Source organism: Ictalurus furcatus, chromosome 6 (assembly GCF_023375685.1).
Source record: "Ictalurus furcatus strain D&B chromosome 6, Billie_1.0, whole genome shotgun sequence".
NCBI lineage: Eukaryota > Metazoa > Chordata > Actinopteri > Siluriformes > Ictaluridae > Ictalurus > Ictalurus furcatus.
The window spans coordinates 17,241,862-17,266,149 of record NC_071260.1 but is presented as its reverse complement, the minus strand read 5'-3'; the positions used below and the strand labels follow the sequence as shown (position 1 = coordinate 17,266,149).

At 37.0% G+C, this 24,288-nt stretch overlaps 1 protein-coding gene across 1 annotated transcript; it reads left to right on the top strand.

Moving 5' to 3' along the window:
* The first annotated feature begins 7,191 nt into the window (after positions 1-7,191).
* On the top strand, positions 7,192-17,046 carry shox (short stature homeobox). The gene is made up of 6 exons (XM_053626772.1): positions 7,192-7,672; positions 9,030-9,238; positions 12,245-12,302; positions 12,535-12,623; positions 14,380-14,592; positions 14,918-17,046. Exons 1-6 carry the CDS (start codon positions 7,423-7,425, stop codon positions 15,005-15,007), a joined length of 909 nt encoding a protein of 302 aa, XP_053482747.1. The 5' UTR covers positions 7,192-7,422; the 3' UTR covers positions 15,008-17,046.
* The last annotated feature ends 7,242 nt before the right edge of the window (positions 17,047-24,288 follow it).

Sequence of the window (24,288 nt, the reverse complement as noted above, 5' to 3'; positions counted from 1 at the left end):
GAACTCAACAACAGGCAATGCCTGGGGGTGCTTCCTGATTGTTTTTATTGTTGCAACCAGGTACACACACTCACACTCATGCACACACACACACACACACACAGGGACATAATACTATGTTATTAAAGCAGTGTTTCTCCTACATTTTAGGAAAATATTTAAATATATGATAATACAAATTCTTTAGTCTAGCGGAGTTCTACATATAAAGGATGTAGTTATTTACATGTCAATGCATATAGGTTTGTTCATGGGAACTTATCCTAATCTATAGCACTCTACCTCAGGGGTCAGCGAGGCTTCTACCCTGTGTCCACTACTGGTTCTAGCGGCGACTGAATGGCTAAGCCCAGGGGGACAGGGGAACACAGCATGACAGATGGGGTGACTGGTGACGATACTCAGGAGCTCGTCTACAGATGGTGGTCTCTTCAGTCCCCCCACCATTCAAACTTGCAGGCCTCAGGGAGAGAGAGAGAGAGAGAGAGAGAGAGAGAGAGAGAGAGAGAGAGGGAGACAGAGAGAGAGAGCGAGGGAGGGGAAGAGAGGAGCCCCTCGCCCTCACCTCAGCAGTGTTAGCCATCTCCAGTGGCTCTTAATCAGGCCTGCCACTCCGCATCCCTGCACTAATTAATCTTAATGAGCCTGCCGATCGGTGACTTCTGCTTCTTAAGATGACTGCATAAATCACCCTCAACAAATGGATGTGCCACCCATCTCTAACCAATGCTGGGTAACAAAAAACATGGCTTAAAAAAATCATTTAATTGCATGATCGAGCAAGTGTTGGGCAGCTCCATAAAAGCTTGTCTTAATAGAAAATGGATGCAACATCTTCAAGTGACACAAGAAACTGTTTGCTTGTAATAATGGCGTACACTGCATTTACTTACAGTAAGCAAAATGTCTTTAGTTTATTTAACAATGCCTGCTGAGGCAACCATGAAACATATCTACCCCAAACCAAATCAATGTATGCTAGAGGCAAGGGCTAGTGTGTCTGTCTCCAGTTTTGACCGCAGGATGCAATGATCACAAGCTTTTATTGATCATATTCTCTAGCCATGCAATAACTGAGTGTTTTATGTAAGACTAGGGGAGGAGAGGATAACCTCATAATCAACCAATAGAGACATGGCCATATGTGTGAGTTTATTTATCTGTTTCATCAGCATAAATTGTACATCTCCATTAAAAGAATTCACAAGAATGATAAGCACCAAGAAGTCTATTTTGCATATGATTTTCCTTCTGTATTTAAGGTGGTAGAAATCACTCCAAATCCTCTGGCACCTTTTGAGTGTGAACTAATTGACATCATAATTCACAGTCCATTGATGCTCCTATAATCATGGTTAATCTACAAGTGTAACCGGCTTTCTGCATCCAGAACCCAGCAGGCTCTTCACACGCCTTGACCAGCATCAGCACTCATGCATGTCCTTTTGACCCCCCAGACACACACACTGAACACTTCAGAGAGCACAGGAAGCATAAAGCTTATTTGCGAATGAGGAGCTAAAACACTGTGTTGTGCATCTTTTATAAACTTGTTCTTATAGTATTGATTTGAGCTTATTGTGCTGAGCCATTTTATTTCCCTAGGGTCCCAGGCTATTAACTCTGATATCATCAGGAAAGATCCTCTTACTGAAATTCCCCTGTCACGTCTCATCTAGCAAGCTACACGGGCCTTTGACCTGTGACAGATAAAACATTGTTGCTGCTATGTGAGTCATACTTTATCAGATCTGAATCTTTGCTATAGATCCCCTTATGTCTTTGGCAGCCTGGCCAAAGAGTATCCAGAAAATTATATAACAAAATTTGCAGGCTATAAAAATAACGATGGCTTTAAAGGAGAATTCCACAAAACAGTTAAATTTCCACATTTTGCCTTACTGAACTACCAATTCAAAAACAGATTTTAATCGATGACATTTTACAGACAAGAACAAATATACTCTGAGCTTCAATTGGCCAATGTTAGAGTACATCATCAAGTGAATGTAAATAAAACTGGCTCTATTAGGCCCTACTTTATTTTACATCAAAGAGAAAGTATTGTCTTTCTATAAAATTATGCAGTTGTTTAAACACTAATACTGTCAGAAATATATAAATGCATTCATTATTTCATAGAGGTTTAAGTAGAGTTTCACACTGAGCACCAACTAACTGCTAACTAAATGTGGACTTCATATAGAATGTTCCATTAATGTTTGAAGATTTATCATGCACTAAGATGGCTATTATGCTGCATTGCTGCTTAGCAGTGGCATATAAAGACTAGAAGTAAAGGCCTGTGACATTGCAAAATCCATTTGATGTTGTTTCCTTTGATTTTGCAAATGAACTTTGTCTACTTTTTTATGTGATAGAATGTCATGCAATGTACTCACTGGGAAATCAAATCACTTGCATGGAAGAAAAAATTATAATAGAATAGTTTCTATAAAATAAACATGGATTACCGGTAATATCTTCATATGTCTCTGTTGGCTTGCTTGGATGATCTCTAGATAAGCCAAGTGTTTGTTGTTCACCTCACCTTGCCTAATGGATTTTTTTTCTTTTAGCATAAATACTCATTTATGAAAGACATTAGTATAAGAAACTGTCTTTTATTATATTCACAATTTTTCCACAAATGCACAAGAACATATATTTAAAACCAGATCATGTGAAAGAGGAAATTCAAGTACCGGTTCTAAATAAATGGTGTGGCTCATGGCTACAAATAAGTTCCCTAGTAGTAAGAATGGTAAAGATGAAGGAAAACATTGCAGAGAGTGGAACAGGCTTTGGATTATTATGGTTTTCCAGCAAATTGCCTCAACATTTTTGGGTGTAAAGTCAATTTCATGCCTCTTTTTAGTTGGAAACGTTACCCTGTGGGCAGATAGTGTTAGAGGGGAGAAAATACATTTAAAACAAACACATCCTCTAGGGGTCTCCTACTCTCTCTCTCTCTCTCTCTCTCTCTCTCTCTCTCTCTCTCTCTCTCGCTGCTCTACCCTACTCTGGTGTGTCAGATAGCAAGCAAATTATTTCTGAGTACTTTTAATACAAATAACTACTTAAAATAATAAAATAAAACGAATATGTTAAGACATTGCGATTGAGATAAGCCTATAAATATAAATATCCAGTTATATAAAGCATTTATTCTAAAGTTGCAAAGGCTGTTCTACAGAAACACTGCTAATTCGCCATCAGATTACACACTCAACAGCCACTATAATCTGTGATTCATTTTAAGTAATCATTTCCTAGCCTATGATAGTAGCTATTTGTTGACCCTTAACAAAAGCGCGCTTGTAACTTGAAGCAGAATGAAAACTATTAATTCTGGGGCAAAGCTGTTTGCGTAAACTACTGATCATTATCTTAGATGCATGCATGCTCGTGCATATCATTCAAACGTGTCTGGATTTGTGCACCCCCCCCTCCCCCCGCCCCCCTTTAAATCTTGGCCTAATCAGGTGAACAAAAAGATTTTGCTAAAAAGACATGGCCAAAGAAATATAATTTGAAATATGAACGTAGAAGCTTTCCTCTTGCACACATACGGAATTCATCTAAAGAAACCATCAAGTTCAAACGGTGTTCTTGCCATTTGGTCAGAGTTAGCATTGAGTTGCTGCATACAAAAAAAAAAGGAAAAAAACTCTGACTCTCCTCTTTTTCGCCACTAACAAGATCCCAAAGCCGAGCAGGAATGAAGGCTGCTTGAAGCTCCACCGCACTCATCCAGCTAAAGACAGGCTTGATGCAACAGGGACTGATCACTAGCTCACAGATTACATGGCCATCAGCCAACCCGCGCCTCCTCCACCCCTGCACACCCACCCACCGCTTACACAGGACCTCACTGCGCAGTTCCGCGTCCTGCTAACGCCGTGCAATTTAATACAAGGTACTATGTTTGCTAATAAGCTAAAATGCCAAAAGCTAATCAAAGCTACGAGCTACAATGCAGGTGGTTAGACACATTAATACTTTACAAAACTGGAAAAGACGCGTAGAAGTATTTTGCGTTTTCAGATCCTGAACACCAATTAAGGACTCAGTATTATGCTGTTAAGGCTGTTCAGGGACATTGCATGACCCTTGATCTGACATATAAATCCAGTCCGCAATAGTTTTGAAATTGAGCAAACCAGCCTGAAACAGTCAGGTAGATATACCTCTGAGATCAGCTAGGATGATCAATCATGCAAAAAAAAGTTTTTTTTCCTTCCCCTTCTTCTTCTTCTTCTGTAATGCCATTGCTGCAAAGGCAACAAACACTGGAACAGGGATTAACAAACGAATTATTGTGCATCCTTATTGTACAACAGCACCGGCTCCAAAAAAAAAAAAAAAAAAAAAGGACCGAAGGGGTCAATATATTATTGAGTATAACTCAGAGAAAATGTGAATCTTATTCACCGAAGGAATAACATAACGATGATATAAAACATGGGGAATTATTGTCCCCGAGCGCTTCATCCATCCGCAAGCCGCAGAGACGCAGAGACGCAGTGAAACACTGCGCTACCTGCACTTCACTGCAAACTGCATTTGGGCTCGGTGGAAAGATATAGGTTTGTTGTTGATTTGGTAAGTGTATAAAATATACTTGATGGATGGTGCGACATTAAAATAGCACACCGATACATAAAAACGATACGATCCCTCCTTTTCGCACGAAACGCGCTTTAAGCCAAACAGGACACGAGTTTAATGTTCATATTCACGTCGGCTGTAGGTTCAGATTTATAAGTGCTATCGATATTTTATGTGACGATTTATTTACTTCCAGTCAGGACACGGACTGCCATCTATCAGCCTGTCCGCCCTCAAGCTGCACTTTTACAACTTAATTATCATTTAATTGTGTGAGCTATGGTCATTTAACAAATTGAATTTAAATTACAGAACTGAAATAAGGAGAAAACAAAGAGACGAAGGTCACATTATAAAATAATCTAGACGTAGCTATATTCAGCTACTGATCTATATGTATTTTTTTCTTTCCTCTCCAGTTCGCTTGGGCCTTCCCTCTCATCTCATTATCATCTAATAAACTCGTTGAAACTAATGTGCAAACGTCTGTTTGCTATTAGCTCTCCGACAACAGTTTACAGATAAATATCTGTGTATATAAATCGTTAAGCGGGCTCATACACACTAACACCTAGGAATGTGTTTGTCCGTAATTGAGAGGGGAAGGGAGGGCAGGCTCGGTTCCTATAGCCAGTCAGCAGATAATATGGATCGTACGTCTTTAAGGATGGCCACTTAGTGTAAAATGCGCTATAAGAAACAATTCTCGTGTACACGCCCGAGGCAGCTGTTTGAGAGGGAGACACACGTGGGTTTTCTGTCCATACACTGGACAAAGTTTCACATCTGTATCATTCACTACTGCCATGGTAATTATTTGTAATTATTCAATTAATACACGACGGAAAATGCTGCAGTAAATAATTCTGTGCCAGGCTGTATACATTATTATTATTATTATTATTATTATTATTATTATTATTATTAAATCAGATATCAGACAGTGGTGTTGTAAAATCAATAGGCTATACGTTGTATTCAGGTGCACCTGATGCCTCTGAAACCACCCTACAAGACAGCATTGCATGCATGAAAAAATAAATATACATAAAAATAAGTTAGGCTACTACAACATAAAATATATAATATGATCGACATCATATTAGACCTTGATGATATATGGAAAGAGTAAGAGTTCATGTGCAGGACTTAATCACCGTGACATTTTCTGGCTTAATAATAATAACAACAATCTATTTTCTGAGTGTAGTAATTACGACCGGATATAGAATTAGAAAATATAGTGCGCATTTATATGTTAGAATACAGTGGCCTATACGTTTTCTAACATATCAGTCAACCTCACAAATAACTTCCAACCGCGGAGTGAGCAGCACTTAATTAATGCAGGAAAAATACAGCAGCGCGAAGCTCAAGGTCACATGTTGGAATATCCCGATGTGTGATGGCAGTCTTATACAGGATTGGGATAAATAAAGTCCCATCAAACACGTCATCAGCGGACAGCTGTACAGACTCTCTGAAATCGTCCAGCTATTATTATTATTATTATTATTATTATTATTATTATTATTATTATTAGTTTTCGAGCGTAACACTGATTTGATCAGATTATCGCGCCATGTATGAACTCCTTCCTACATTTTTCAAGCAATTATTTCAGAGGGGAAAAAAACACTGCGCGGTGTTAGCCCTTATTTGTATAACACTGTTACCATGGAAACATTCAAATTGTTTTCCAAAAACTATATGATGTAAATAGTCTACAAAGGAAACTTGTATAATTAGAATGAATCAATATAAAATGATTACAATGAAACATTTCGCATATGTTTCAAATGGGGGTAATAATTAATGACCATGACATAATATGTAAATATTAGTGTAAACTAATATTTACACACAAGATAGAAAAGTGGAAAACAGATCATAGGCAACGCCTTTTGTTTAAAAATATAAATCCAGTAAGTGTTACACAGTTTACATTCGTACAGTAAACCCACTATTTTGTTGTTATTAATATTATTATTATTACAGGCTGTATGCTGTATTTATATATTTTTTAATAACAAAAGCAACTTTATGTAGAATGCACAAGTTTAATTAGATTCATGCAATTATGAAAAAAATAATAATATAGGCTATATCAGCGCTTGTGATTGATTGCTCAAATAATCAATTCATATTTGCTATAAATCGATTGCGTTGTTATCCGATTTAAAAACAAACAAACAAAAAAAACTAAAACAAATCCAGCGTCTTTAAAAGTATGGGATGCGTGAACATGCGTTAATTTGACTTCTTTAATTCACAGAAATAGACATTGAAAGTATTTTTCAGAAACCGTCCATAAATACGTCAATGCACCAGGAGTTCAGGCAAATCCGCTCATGTTATGGCACATCACCTAATAGCCTTAATGAAATTATCGCGGAATTAATTAAACACGGCTCCCTGGTTCCTCAACACCGTAGGCATGTTTAATGAAGTGTAATCATATTAAGGGGCTCCATGGCGGCATTGATTTGGAGCAAAGCTGCTGAAAGTTGAATTCAGAAGCGAGAGGAGCCTGTAATTGCTCAGGACACGGCGGTGGGGGCTGGGCCGAGGTGAGCGCCATATAAATAGTGTGATCTCCAAAAACACAGACACACCAACCGGAGTGATCTAAACCTCCTCCTCCTCCTCGTACACCCCCCTTTCCAACATCCGCGCGTTTACTATCGAGCTCACACACATACATACACACATACACACACATACAGAGCGAGCGAGAGAGCGAGAGAGAGAGCCGCGCGTTAGGGTCGTTTAAAGTGGATTTGTGCCATCAGGAGCGCTTCGTCTCCAGCCATGGAAGAGCTCACAGCGTTCGTGTCGAAATCCTTCGACCAGAAGAGCAAGGAGAGCAGTAAAGAGAGCATCACGTACAGGGAAGTTTTGGAGAGCGGCTTAGCGCGGGCCAGGGAGCTGGGGAACTCGGATGGCAGCCTGCAGGACATTACCGACAGCAACACACACTGTCCCGTACATCTATTCAAGGAACACGTGGAGCTGGACAAGGACAAGCTGAAGGAGTTTAACGTGGCCAGGGCGAGCGACGGTAAGAGACGTGCACGGCTTTCTCAAACCGTTTCCAAACTGAAGGAAATAGCGCCTGAAAATATCCACTGCTAATTTTAAGTCTCTGTGTTTATACTTTAGTTGAAGTAAGAAGAAGCCGCACAATCCACGGGAAATGTCCATGAATCAGTAAAAATGTTTAAAGTGTTTATTGAGAACATGTCGTGATTGGCCTGACACGGATATAGAGCAAATTTAATCCTAACTTTAAAACGCACATTTTCTAGATTTTATTAATCTAATGGTTATTAACTGTCGATCTTATTACCCAGTATTTTACTATGCAAATGACGTTACATGACATAACAGGCCTTGGTCCTGTCACTATTACCAGAACTATCTATTCCAAAAATATGACAATAAAATGTTTTTTTTTTTTAAAGAAGAAGAAGCAAACAAGCAAAAAACAATAAATAAAAACAACGAACAATATAGACTTTCAATTAATCCTGCTTCACAAATGCCACTGTAGAAATCAACGTACAATAGAGAAAACATTAAACATCACACGAAAAACATGACGTTTAAGAAACCCAAAATATTTACAAATAAATAATAAACCTTTTCTTGAAGAAGGCATAATAATAATAATAATAATAATAATAATAATAATAATAATAATAACTATAATAATAATAATAATAATAATAATAATAATAATAATAACAACAACAACAACAACAACAACAACACTATTATATTGCCGTGTCAATAACTGTATTTTGGACTGCATTTTTGGGCGGATTAACTATTGCAAACATCGTTTTGCGCAAAATTCTAGGCGAACATCCGGAACGACACTTTTCCAACTGTGTGTTGTACAGTGTGTGGAGCTCTGTAAAGTCTTGTTTATACAGTAATCTAGCTTTTTCATAATATAGTTATATATCGAAATGTTAATGAGCTATTTGTCTTATGCTATTTTTTTTTTTTTAACCTGTTGAGAAGAACTTTTGGAAAGGTGCATGTTATACACGTGCATCATTTAAAAGTAGGCTATTTACGCATAAAAAAAATTAACAAGCACATTAAATATTTAATAGATTTAATACAATATCTATTTTGAGAATTAGGCCTCTGATACGAGTTTAATATTAAGATGCCTAAGGACATTTTCTCTTTCTGTCCAAATGTTCGATACTTCAGAAGATTGTAGGCAATAAACAAGCCTTCTGTGGCAGTACATGTTTTGCTCAGAGCGCTGTGTTGTTGCTGCTTGAAGGTACAGGAGGAAACGACTCTGTGTATTTATCACACTGACAGGGTAAACTGTTTCAGCATAGCCCACATACAACTTTAAGGGGCAGCTTGTAGTCATGAGTTTTGCTTTTTCGTAGGGATTTATGAGTGCAAAGAAAAGAAGGAAGAGGTGAAATCGGAGGACGAGGACGCCCAGGGTAAACTGAAACAGAGACGGAGCAGGACAAATTTTACCTTAGAGCAGCTGAATGAACTGGAGCGCTTGTTTGATGAGACGCATTACCCGGACGCGTTCATGCGAGAAGAGCTGAGCCAAAGACTGGGGCTCTCTGAGGCCAGGGTTCAGGTAAGAGCTCGTACCAGTGCTGTTAGTGACCGAAATGACCCTTTTTAAGGACATTTATACATAGACACATTCTAGAGGCACAGTGGAAATGTTTAGCAGGCCGAGGTTATTTTTAGCACGCCGATTAACACTAAACCAGACTGGAACCGTAATAAATGTCCTCTCAGGACTGGTTTTCTAAAACAATCTTACACAGAGCGTCAGTCTATACACATTAAACACGCTCCTATGCCATACCTTAGCCTATAACAATATTATAACTATACGATACGTTTGTAATTCTTAGACCCTGAAGGAATGAATGAAGATAAAAGGCTCTTCAGTACGCGTATTGATTTATATGCACCACGGTTGCTCACAAATGACTGAAGTCTAATAGGCCTATGTTCTTCAGGAAGACACATCCTGAATGCACAGTTTATTGTAGTACTAATACTACCAGTAACTACTACTATTACTAATAATCAAAATTATTATTATATACAGGTCGATATAACAAGAAGAACAACAACAATCATCATCACAATAATAATAATAATAATAATAATAATAATAATAATAATAATAATAATACATTGACGCTTTGACATTGTATGATCTCATTGAAAAAAATGTGGCCTATTATTCTTATTATCCTTATTATTATTAATCCCCGGCCGTCCATGGTAGCCTAACACGTAATATATAGTGTAATACATATAGATGTTGTCGACCTAAAATAGGATTTAGGACAAAATCTCGAAATAAGCATAGTAGATATTATTTCCTGCAGTTACAGGATGTATATATGATGCAGCTCGTCCAATACAGTAGGCTATAGGTTACAATAGTTGATATACAACTAATATTCTGGTTTAGTAATTATAAAAGATATTTATCGTACAGCAGAATGATAACATTTAAAACGAACGTATCCATGCAAGAAATTAAAAAAAGTAATTTGTCAGTTTGGGCGAGTTTGAGCTTGCGGAGTGAATGTGGATATGAAATGGCTCCTTCAGCTCCAACAGCAGCAGCGATCAGAGGTAAACTTGCTTATGTGCTGCGGAAAGATCTAACCACATCATTAAAATTAATGAAGAGATTGAACTGCTGCTGCCGGGGACACCTTCTTATGTCACACACCTCATTTTCTCCAGCGTTATCTTTGTAATATCTACCATTGGCTTGATATACTGTTCCCATAAAAATGTATTAGAAATAATCCAATTGGGCAGTAGCTGGTGTTGGGGCTCAGCTTTGTTCCGGCGAAAAGTAGCAGCTTCACCGCCTGGGCCACAGCCTGGCCAGTTAAAAAAAAACAAAAAAAAAAACCTCCTTTCAGAGGCACAGACCAAATCATATTAAGCATGCTCATATATACCTGTCCATAAGTACTGTGGCCTATTTACATAAAACGCACTGCATTTAAGAATGTGCTCTTTACATATTCTGGCACAAGATCGTGGTTGCACCAGAATGCAGACAACAGACGCGCAATATCTGCTGTAGCATGGGAACAAAATTGATTTCAGCTTAAACGCTGGTGTTGAAATTGTAAGACACAAGGTAGATAGCCGATATTAACCTGTTACTGAAGTGTTATACAGAAACCTCACACCGAGCAGCTGTCAGGAATCTAATTGAAAGTTATGAGACCTTGGTGAAGAGAAGGCAGTAATTCAATTACAACTAATATCTTTCGGTTCCGGGTGCAGAGCTAAATTAAATGTCATTATTCACTGTCTCTAATAAAAATCAAAAGGAAATCGGATTAGGGTATTTGCGAAATGCATCATTGAGTGGTCCTTAATGAAGAAATAACTGTCTAAACCAGTGTTATTCACTTCGCTTAGCATACGGATGGATAATTAGAATTGATCTCGAACTGAAAATTGATTTGTTTTCAATATCACATGAGGCACATATTATTAAAACAAAACGTAATGACCAAAACTACTACGTCAACAGTACCAACACAAACGTATAATAATAATAATAATAATAATAATAATAATAATAATAGCACTGCATTTTATAAATAATAAAATTGTTACACTCTCAAAACTGTCATTTATAATGGTCATTAAATGGTCATTAAATGATATTAGAAATGAAGCACTGAGCAGTGTGTATAGGCTACATCACTCCGAAAACACAGCTGGGTTAGACCACTCCACTGATTTTGTCCAGTTTATTATCGAAAATGCCATTCACATCTTCATGACCCTCACTTGTGCACAGAAACCCATCGGTAAACTGTGTGAGTTAAATTCGCAGAGCTCTAGCTTCTGTGTCTTGACTTGAGGATTTATTAACCAGCGCTGTTTAAGGTCCCGTAAGTCGCTAATTTTGCCACTGGAAAAGACGATTATAAAAACCAGTCACACAAACAAGTTAAGGGCATATTTTGATTAAAAGTTAGCCTATTATTATTACGAGATTGTCCTCTGGAAAGAGCAATCGACAGGTCACATTCACTTCGACCAATAACATGCCTAGGCATATTTATACAATGTGGTTCTTCTTCTTCTTCTACTTCCTTTTCTTCTTCTTCTTCTTCTTCTTCTTCTTCTTCTTCTTCTTCTTCTTCTGCTTATTATTATTATTATTATTATTATTATTATTATTATTAGTAGTAGTAGTAGTAGTAGTAGCCTAATCCTAAGATTTACACCGTTTATGATTGACAGTAACTATATTTGAGTAAATAAAGAAAAAGTTATAATTTATTTTTTGGAAATACCATACCACATTTACACAGTCTCATAAAAAGTGGTTATTGTAATTGTTTTATACTAATTCATTATATATATATATATATATATATATATATATATATATATATATATATATATATATATATATATATATATATGTCGTCAGGATAACAAACACGCCCATTCCCAAATTAGGCTACATGATTAGGTAGCCTATATGACAGGGCACTAAATATAATTTGGTGTGATATGTAATTTGATTAGGGTACAAGCCAGTCAAGTTCATTCACTGTCATTTCTGTTTCAGGTATGGTTTCAGAACAGAAGAGCAAAATGCCGAAAACAAGAAAACCAGATGCACAAAGGTAAATGGTAAAATATTGATATAAGCCGTATAAGGCCTTGTGTGAACAGGTTTATGGATAGGCTTAGTGTTTCAGAGCAGGCCAGGGAGATGATGAAGAGGATTTTCACTGCAATTTCACAAATTATAAGTGGTCTAATGGGCCCTTTGAAAGTTATTAGTTCTATATGCATCATGAAACTATAGCACCATCAGCAACTAATTTGTTTATTTTCTGTACTGTATACCTCTAGGTGTGATTTTGGGCTCCGCCAGTCACTTGGACGCATGCAGAGTCGCTCCCTACGTTAACATGGGCGCCCTGAGAATGCCATTTCAACAGGTATGAACATCAACTCGACCAAAACCATTTCTTCATATCTTAAGAAGGAACGATGTAAGTTGAGAAATGAAAATAATAACATTGTGGTGCGGTTACACTAAGGTTACATCTAAACAGGCTGTAAGAGAGATCATGTGCTCCATACTTCGACCTCCAGATCCTCTAGGAGCCCAGAAATAAATGTATAAAAATAACAGATCACAGAACAGCAGTGTTTCTGTATGGAGACCATTATTTTGGCATGCACTTTAGTAGGGTAATGTGGGGCTTTAGATAAGGTCAATGCTGTGCCCAGTTATGGTACTGTATGTCTAAAGTTCAGGTTTCCAGTTTCACTGCTCACACACCCCTGATTCACTGATCCGTCATTTGGCAGGTCTAGGGTTAAAACCAAACAGTAGACACACCGCTGGCTTAAGAGCTAAACACCAAGTGCACTTTGACTTTTCAGCGTAATGGCGGAGCGCGTTGTGGAAAGGTTTGTATACTGAGGGGGTCGCAAACTGGGAACCATGTCAGACCCTTTCCAACCCTCAGCCTCGATGAGAGAAGAGTGAGATTAGAGAGACCGGGAGACATTTGATCCAGTGTGTGTTTTGGAAGCGTGAGTGCGTCAGTCAGGCAGAAAAAAAGCCCAGCGCTCATTAAACTAACGGTGCGCCCAGATTAAAGAGCTTATGCTGGGGAGAAATATAGCGCAGACGGATATTGGCTGTGAGCGGCACTGGCAGGGCAGGAGGAGTGAGACCTGAATACTGACACCATAACACCAGCACGGAGAGAGGAGGACAAAAACTGGCGCCACCTACTCTGTAGCAAAATGTCCGCCACCTGTTGTCCAGACGGCGCGAGCGGTGCTGTAGTGCTGCACTGACCGGAGAGACTTTAGACTACTTCTCACTTTTAGTCTGAGTGTCAGTAGAAAAACTGGTGCTAAGGAATTATGAATAGCGGTGTAACTGAATGCTGTGATGTGCGTTTTTATCATATGGTTATTATATGGTTGTATCTCAGGGCTATCAAAAAATATGAAATGGATCATCTGAAATGACTGATTATCTTTTCATGCCTTGGTTTGGCAAACCTACAATGTGACAAACATAAAAAAAAAACCCACAACATGTGCAAACCCAGTATGAAAAAACCTATACAACATGAAACGTGCTTTGTTTTAGTTGGATGTCTTAACAGAAGGTTTTGAGGTTTTTATTTGATACTCATGCAAAATGAGATATTTTGGCAGAAGAAGAAAAAGCAAAAAGGGGTGATGTATAATTTTCACCTCATCAAATTAAAATAATTGTTGAAAATGTGCAACTTTATATTTTATTATGGCATCTTGTACCTCTTTTCCTTTTTGCCTAGGAATACATATGAATATCCATATTTGTGAGCAAAATTGTTTATTCGTGCAATTGAATACATAATTAGGATTACGAGCTCCTGCAGGACTGCATGCATGGATGCAAAGTTTCGTGAATCATAGTAATGCGCAGAGATTTTCAAATGATTAGATTCCTTTGACTATTAAGTTGTCTGGGCGCACTACATAATTCAACAATGTTAACACAGATGAAAAAGAAGCATGAGTTAGCCCTGGCCTATTTTCAGTGAAAACATGCAGTTAGTGGAAGCGTTTAGAGAAGTGCAAGGGGAAGCATGGTGTGTCCAAGCCTGTAACTGGATCCCTGACTCTCCTCAGGCTGAGATGCCTGACACACAGTAATGCTGCATTTGTTCTCCTCTTGGTTCATAGGTCCAAGCGCAGCTCCAGTTGGAGGGGGTGACCCATTCGCATCCCCACCTGCACCCCCACCTGGCAGCACATGCTCCTTACCTGATGTTCCCTCCTCCACCGTTCGGACTACCAATCGCATCGCTGGCAGACTCAGCCTCGGCAGCGGCCGCTGTAGCAGCGGCTGCCAAGAGCAACAGCAAGAATTCCAGCATCGCTGACCTGCGACTCAAGGCAAGAAAACACGCGGAGGCGCTTGGACTCTGACCCCCATGGGCGTCTCTGCTGCTCTGAACTGATAATTGTTTCTCACACAAGACTGCGCCTGTGAAAAAGGCCATGACACTCACAGTTAAAACAAAAACAAAATAAAAACTAAAGAGAGAGAAAATGTACTGAGAAAAGAAAGTGAGAGTGAGAGAGAGAGAGAGCATGGGGGGCTTGGGGGGTAAAGAGATCGTGAAAAAAAATGTCACAAAAACCAGCTGCCAAAACACACCACTTGTAGAAAAAGGTAATTAAATACCAATGAAGTCACCTTTTACTTTTCGCCCAACAGGCAGGACTGCTTGGAGGCCACTGGCTCAGCCCTTTCCAGGCCCAGATCACAGCCCCAGGACCATACAAAAATATCTGGATGTCTGTCTGAAACCCAGCGATTAAGAGTGGCGACTCTTAGAAAATGAGCAAAGCAAAAGGCAGACTCAGAGAGACTGAGGGAAGATAGAGCTTGGTCAGTACTCTCAGAATGAGTGTCTCAATACTCAAAAGTTTGGATTGTCAGCCACAGAGAGAGAGAAAAAAAGCAACGGCCATATTTGTCTCCACCCACTGTGTTTGTGCTGCTGCCAAGAGCATGTGTTAAAATGAAGGATAGTTCTAATGGGGAGGGCCTCCATTGTAACTGACATTCACCCTGTTATGACAACCTTCCATCATAGTACCACGCACCCAGTTTATATATAGTTTTTTATTTTTTAAATCCACAATGGCCAGAGATCGGAGGCAGCACTCACACCAAGAGTACAATCACGAAAATTAAATTTCTCTTGCTTATTCTTACAGATTTTGGAGGAAACACTACACATAGTGAAATATATATCCTGTATATTTCCTCTGGGCATGGGTCTGAAGGACTTTAGCTTTCATAGCTTTCATTTTCCATCATTTTGGCGCTCTCTTTTCTTTTGCTACGTGTATTGGGAATAGAAGTGGAACTAGCTTTTGCACTTCAGGTCTTGTATCAAGGTGTTTTCAATCCTTGTTGCAAGAAAATACTACTTCTATACGAGGGTGAAATTGGGGTTTCGTCAAAATATATTGAAATGACAAAAATAATAAAAGGGTCACTGCAATTTTCTAATTTAAGGTATTATGGAAACATCAGTTTAACTGAAATGCAATTATGTGCAGTTAAGTGCAATACTGTAAATATGAAAAAAAAAACGAAAAAAACAAAATAAAAAACAAATAGCAGTTGATATTTGCTAATCAACAAACGACAATTTCTTTTGGCACTGATATTGATGTATTCCTAGTTGTTTTTCACAGACACATTTTTTTCAGGCCGTGTAAATGATAAGTTGCTAAGTCATTTGCACTTGTGTGCCATAACTCCCCACGTGTGATGGTACTCAAACATAGTTTTGCATATGTACATTTGAATCTCGACAATACACTGAGGTAGACCAGGCAAAAAATTGATTCTCTACAAATATACAGCAATTACTTTAGCATCATAGGCTTTTCTGGCTAAAATTGCCCACCAAAGACTACCCTTCAATAATAGTACTTAGTGCAACTTAATGAATGGATCTTCTACAGAAGCATCTACAAGAGTAAATTGTTTTTGAACACTTTTGAACAGTGTATCATATTTTTTATCGCATAGACACAAATGCCAGTCATTAGCTTTTGCCATCAAAGGAACTAAATATAATATTATGAGGAAATAGACGGTTTTGTTTGCAAGCCCGTTGTTTGTAACAGATTTCCATTTGTTTCGATATAAACTGCCTTTGAGCTAGTAGATCCTAGTTAGGTCTACCTCAGACAATAAATTATACATTGTGGTACAGTTTTGTTGTTCACTTCATTAGGGTATTTAGGAATGTTTCTGTTTCTTAAAGTGAGGTCATAGGTTCTTTTATTTATTATTTTATCTGAAAGTTTATAAATGTTAAATGGTCTAATTTCACATGTACATTTTTACATGGCTTTGCAATTATTTTTATATACTTTTTAAAAGCTAACATTTACAACAGTTTGAAACAAACATGTGATTGCCAAACATTTGTTTGACTAAAAATGTAGCGTGTCTGAGTTTACAAACATTTCAGGGACGATGGAGAACATGATCAAACTTTGTGTTGAAATTTTCTTGATGCTCCATGAAATTTGTTGTATCCCATAACTGACATTTCATATGAAAGCATGCCCAGACATGATTTGCCATTGGGTTTGTATTTTTTTCTGTTGTTTCATAAAAAAATGAATGTACATCTTGTACAAGTAAACTATCAATAAAATTATAAATATTTGTAATAAGGTTTATAATGTGTTATGTGTCTCTAAATTTGGTTTAAAAAAAATAAAGACGGTTCCATGGAAAAAACCTGCACTTTCTGAAAAAATGCACCTTCTGGAACATTTTTATGCTGAGGTGAAGAAACACTCAATCCAGTTAAAAGTATCTTAAAGCTGATATGTATCAATTTGAAACATAACCACATGCATACATGCATTTAATTCATTACGTGTGACATGGGGCTTTGAAAAGCATTTTTTTTGTATACCTCAAACTCCTGGAGCAATGTCCTGTACCAATGATAAGGATGATAAAAGAGTGTTTACACCAGGATCAATCAGATTTCCCACTAGGCACTGACTGGATTTAGATTAAATTTACATTTGCACTATTTAACTTGCAGGATGATCTAATAATTTTGGGGCTTGCTTCTTGGTGACGTTCTCCACATTGTTACTTGTGTTTGTTATTAGTAAATCTGTGTGCTAATACTACAGCTGTTACCAGAGAATGGCATGGATTCAGTAAAGAGCAAAGACAAAGGCAGAAGTAGTCTAGCTGTCACTGCACTAATTCTGTTTACAATTTGAAATGAGCAGGCGTTTGTTTGATAGTTGCACTTGGGAACTCAAATCCAGATGTCTGTACACAGAGTAATTACAGCATGCTGCATAGTGCTCTTATTGTCTTAATCACAAGGAGAAATTAGTCCAAATGGCGTCCTGTTGAGCAAAGACCCTCTAAGAGGTTGTATCATGTTTAATTTGTGTGCCTGCACTCATACATCAAGATAGACTGATAGCGGCCTCACATTTAGGCACCGACTTCTAACTGAGGCCTGCTGGACTGAGCAAACTATAGTGGCTTTCTTTTTTTGGGCTCTAATAATTAGCAGCATGCTAAAGCCATCAATCAAAGCTTAGTGAGCCACAGTTACATTATGTGTTCAAGCACAGAAAAGTATTTGGCTTGGCCACAGGTCGCAAATACAGAATGAAGCAAAGAGCACAACCGGATGCTGTATTTAAAGCTAGTGAATTTTTTATTGGCATAATTTACATCATGAACTCCATTTCTCATCTCTAGGCAAGGCTCGTATACATTGTCTTTGCTAAAATTCATTTTATAAATGTAAAAAATCATAAATATTTTATTCTATACAACACACTGGCCTCATATGCTCAGCTACATAAACAGCTGCATCATCTAACAACAAGAAACAAGTTGTACCTCTTTTTTTCGTTATATCACCATTAATGTAATAGATTACAAACAGTGCAATACTGAAATAATGTATAGCTGTTCACTGTTTTAGCTGAGTTAGTTTTTTGCTGCTGTTGAACTGTGTTATACTCTTTGTGGTAAACTAGGCTGCATGTTCATGCATATCTAAATTCAATTTGCACTGGAAATGTGCAGCTAGACATAAAACTCTTTCTCAGAATTAGTCCCATGATGTAATTTAAGCATGCATGCCCATGTGCTGTTAGTGAACAATTTTCTCTTGCGTTAAGCCACCACGGCGCTATAGGCTACAGTCTGATGTGACAGATTTTTGACTCACACCAAAAAGAACATCATAAGATTAGACCTTCAAAGAGCTGCAGTAAGTTGTGATGGCAGCTGAAAACCTGAGAATGATATCCCACACTACACTGTAGAAAGCAGTGTACATTTTAATAATTTGCCATTCCACATTTTACATATCAGAAAAACAGCAGGTCCCTTCGCAATGCTAACAGTGGGGGAGTCGCTTTCCCCAAACATCAATTTGTAACATATGGAAGAGCTACATGTTAATACATGATGTATGATGCATCTCTAACAGTTAGCACTTCTACTTTGTTCTGTAACACATATGATGACAAGATTATAGTAATACTTATCAGTGCCTTTACAGTATTCTTATCCTTTTTTCATGTCACATTTATGAGTTGATAAATCTAAATTTCGCTTAAAGACTAACAAGAAGATAGCTCATCCATGCTCATCGCCATCTTTACCAGATAGAACAATAAAATGTGATGGGTTGCTGTTGTTTAATCACTATGTTTAATCACTACAGTGCAGATTTAATTCATGTAAATTGGCTGTAGTTATTATTTTGCACAGGCAATCTTTTGACAAACACTTTGACAAATGTAAAATAAATAAATAAATTGACAGTCTGATTAATAGTTTTATTAAATTGTCATTGAAGTCAGAAAAAATAATAAGAAGAATGAATTGGAGAACCAGTCAATACTCATTGTTTGTCTATCAAATTCATTTTGTAAGTTATTATAGTATTTTTTAGTCCATAGAAATATTGTGCACAATCCAAAGATATTAAACCTATCCAAGCCTACTCATCAACTGACACTGCTTTTAAGTTATATATTTCAAGGGGATCTAGTTGATTGAACAGTTAATAAATAAACAGAAATAGATGTTAGTATTACAATTGTGCAGAAGAATAAAACATGCAGTACTAGTTTCTGAACCTGTGCTGTTTTCTCCAGGAATAAAATCCTTCACAAAATGTTGACAACAACTGTTTTACACTTAATGGTGTAACTCAGGTACTGAGGGAGAGCCTACTGAGTCTACGGCAGTCGTAGAAGTTTACTATGTGCTGAGTCTTATTGAGTAACCTAAATTATCCAGCAATGTCTGCATCTAATTTCTGATGATTCTCTGGAACACTAAGGGGGGATGTGGGCATGTGTAATTACAATAACTCTGAACAGGAGCTCTTCTGTCAGATTTCCTAAAGCTTGAATTTACGCTGTCTAGCCAGGATGTTTATGCATTAAGCAAATGGAACAAATCCAATAGAAGTATTTAAATGTCATATATACTCTGTGTATATATATATATATATATATATATATATATATATATATATATATATATATATATATATATATATATAATGTGTGTGTATACATATGCAACCCTTTGATTCCTTTTGTGAGTTAAGCCAGCCTTTTGTAGTAAAAAAACCTAATGCATACTGACAGATTGTTAACAATATAAAATGCATAATAATTAATCATGCGTGCTAATTTCAGTTTAAAAATGTATCTTTTTTCCTGCTTCATATAACCTGTCTCTCTATTCAAGCTGTCATGTATTAATCATACATCGATGTCATACATCGTGTGAGTTTATCTCTTTGGTAGGTGAACTTTAGACTGTAACAATCATAAAGTTTAAACAAAGCATGGAGTTGGGTGAAGTTAAGCGTATAAGTTTATGAACGATATTTTTTGGTGCTGAGATGAGTTAATGTACAGTTCATGCAACAGTATGCAAAACGTTTATCATTCACCACCAAAAAAAGCAAATGTTCAACAAACTGTCAGTGGTGTTCCTAAGCAACTTTCCTTTTCCCCAACAGAGACAGTTATCTCTGAGCTGCATAAACCTCATAAGAATGATATTTTGTATAAAGAAGAGTTTCACTTTGGATGCCAACCAAAACAGTTTTCTCTGTGGTTAGCTATTGAAACAATTTTCAAGCAGTTGTGTTTCACAGTCAGGGAATAGTCCTAGAAAGATACTCTCTGATTATTTGTGTTTACCACATGAATCTTGTTAGCCTGAAGGATCAAATGTAGGACTTGAGGGCTTTGGAAGCAACCTACTTTTGTTTAACTCCTCAAGGCCAATCTGTCTATACTATACCTTTATAGTCTGGTAGGATTTTTAGTATGTAGTGAAAATGTAGTCTGCAACCTGGACTGCTAGCTTTGGTTGTTAATAATCTGGATTCAAGTTCAATAAAAATAATCTCCTCTGTTGAGAGCACATTATGTCAAATATTACTACTAGGTAGAAATGCGAGGGTATTATCCAGGGTAACCTTGCTGATAATGATGCATTTTAGTGAATAAGGAACAACTTAATGGTGGACGTACTTTAAGTATGAGTCTGTTTTGCGAGTGTTTCCTGAAAGCCTTTGTTATCAGAGAATTATTGGGTTGTAAGTAGTTTTTTGTTGACTTCACCCAGCCTGAGTCTGGAGAAAAACTGCACAAGTTGATAGTAAAACAATTGATTTACAGTCTGGAGTTAAATTTAATTTATAAATCAGCAACTTAAACAGAATAAACAGACACAAATTGACAGTATTTATAAACAGCAGATGATAGATGCGAGTGCAGTCATCAATTTACAACAGAAATTATGTTTGTCTGGAAGAGCTACACAGAAAAGATGAGACTATGGTGACACTGACTAGTATTAAATTAGCTTGATAAATTCATGTGTGGTGCAGTAGTGTAGCGAATAACCTTGCTGTTGCATACTATTTAATAAAAAAAAAAATTCTAATTAACAAGATAACAAAGTACTTATCGTTACAAATGTTTTGGGAAACCCACCACAGATAATGTGTGAGTATTTGGAGCATTTTAATCAAAAAGACCAACACCAATTCACTTTAATTAAGCTGATGAATAAACCAAAGTGGTTCATTTAGCTTCCCATTTTTAGAGTAACCTAGTTCACTCCTAGAGACTTTAAGATTGAGGACCAATGAGGCAGAATCCAGTTGAACGTTTTCAATGATATATAGTTTTAGTTAATATTTGGATGAAGTCCCACATTTGTCAAAATATTTTTGGTGATGAAGGTTTTGCCCTTCACTATAAGGAATCGCATATTGATTTGTGTAATGCAAGTAAGCTACAGGCTCTATTAAGGCTCAGTTATGTTTAATTTTTTTTTAATAATTTTTTTTTCTATACTTGCCATGTATCATACAGATTTTTTCATTTACTCTTTTTGGACTTACCATATAAAATGATAGAGGTCGAAGTCTTGTAGAGGTCGCTTCTGCCGCATCAGCAAATCAAATGTTCCATGCCACCTATCAAACAATTTGCTATTATACACAACAAATATTGTGTAGCTGTAGTACAGGAGCTTCAAAAACATGCTTAGAGACTGTAGCATCAACTGAAAACATGGTTATTTGAAGTTGAATCAGGGAGTGAAGGTTTTATTTATTTATTCATTTATTCAGTTAGTAATTTGTTTGTTTGTTGATTTTCTCCCTAATTTAGTCTTGGCTAATTCAGACCCACCAGTTAGGTCTCCCCTATTATACACCAGCTACTAGACAGGTAGGGTGAAGTCTTTCACTTGCTTCCTCCAAGATACGAGAAGCAAACCAACTGCATCTTTTCGAACTGCTGCTCATGCTCTTTCACAAGGCACAGTAACACTCTCTCAAGTGCTATCCTAACCCTAACCCTAACCCTTCCGCATACATCAGTTCACAGATGCCCATGATTGGTTACTGTTAGTGTTATTGACAGAGGTCACCCCTCCCACCCAGACAGCATGGTTAATTTTGCTCTCTTGGACTCCTGGCCATGGATGGCTGTGTTGGGATTCGAAATCAAGATCTCTGGATGACAGCGATAATGTTTTTCTGTTGTGCTGAAGTAAAAATTTTATGAATTGAAATTAACTGAGCATAGTTTGAATGTTACAGCCTATCGGTGGATTGTTGTGGACCATGTGAATCGCTGCATGGCCACAATTTACCCATCTGATAATGGCTACTTCCAGCATGATAATGCACTGTATCATAAAGTAAGTCATCTCAAACTGCTTCCATGAATGTGACAAGGAGTTCAATCTACTTCATTGGCACCCTCAGCAAGCAATGGCCGATTTCAGCAGAAGGAGCTACACATATACAGAGCAGACACTGTGTGACTATTAATGAAAACGGAAAGTGCTGCAATTTACATGGGGCAGCAATGCTAGAAGCCATGCTAATACAATCACTTTGCTCCAACAAATAAGGAGCATTTGCGGGAAAATAACTGTCTTCAATTTCCTGACTAAGGTAAAATATATTTCAGTGTAAATGAAAACTTTTCTTTTCCACAAGTGTATGTTGAAAGACTGACTCAATTTGGTTAATTTTAATAGAATCACAATGTATGTAATAAAAACACAATCTAACAAATAACAGTTAAAGCTACAGCTGCTGTGTGAACACATGAAATTTGCCAGATGTCGCATGTACAAAGTAAAACTGATTGTTCATATACACTAATGAAACATTATGGCATTTCTAAGGGGCTTACCACAGGACATTACCACAGGAGCTCTGGTCTACTGTCTTAGTGAAAAAGGGTAAAATTATACTGTAAAATTTTAACCAAACTTTCCCTTAGTTAAAAATAAAAATAAAATAGAACAGGTCAGAATAGATTTCATTACAATCATTTGCTGAATTTATGAATGTAGACCATTAAAGTTTTTCTTATCAAAAGCTGGATTTCAGTGTTCAGTAAGATATAATATCTTGCATGTACACTCTTAGAAATAGAGATGCCATCTAGCATTCTAAATTGTTCATTGGTTTGTCCCTCTGGGGGAACCCTAAAAGGATCTATAAATAACCCTGCAAGAAAAGGTTTCCCTGTCAGACAAGGTTCTAAGTAGAACCTGTTTAGAAAGCTCGAACCATTACCCATCCAAAAACACTTAGGAACCTTTATAAGACTGTAGTAATAGTGTTATAAATATGACATTTATAATATATATATATATATATATATATATATATATATATATATATATATATATATATATATATATATATATATATATATATTATAACTGAGTACACACACTTTGTAAGTAATATATTCACAAAATCCTTACAATCCTGCCAGAAGTGACTTTCTTCTCTAGATGTATTTTCCAAAATCAGAATATCAAACTGGTTGGAGGCTTAGCAGAGTACTGAACCTCTGCTTGAAAATAATGCCGAGGTCAAAATGGAATAATATAAAAAGTGATTTACATAAAGCAAAAGTAAAAAAATGTAATAACCATTTATGTCAACCTTAACTTTCTATAGAAAACACACGGGCCAATAACGTCACTGCATTATTGATAAGGGTCATAAGAGAATAATGCAATAAACCAAACCAATACGTACACAATTAATCACAGTTAGCTAGGGGCACCTCCGAGAAAAATGATTTCATTTGAAGGACCTCTTTCACATAATCTCTAATGAGATCAACTGTTCTAGCTGTTTATTTTGCTCTAAGTTGGCCCTTTTCAACAAACAGATTTTTCCTACACTTGAGAAAAAGGTGCACAAGTCCTCAAACAAGCACCATTAGCATTTTAAATATTTTGACTTTCATCATAGATAATATTATTAGTGATAAGATTAATTTACATCATTAGTGTGCCTTGTGTGTATTCGTGTAATAGCAAATTTTGGAATAATATAGGAAACAAATACTGGGATGAAGTAGCCCCTAGCATAGGAGAAGGAATGTACTGGAAGTCAAGTGAAAGCATGACCTTTAGCTAGCTAGTGAATGATAGTAGCAGAGCTCTGGTGAATCTAGTGGAACCTGCAATTGTGTCTTTAGTAC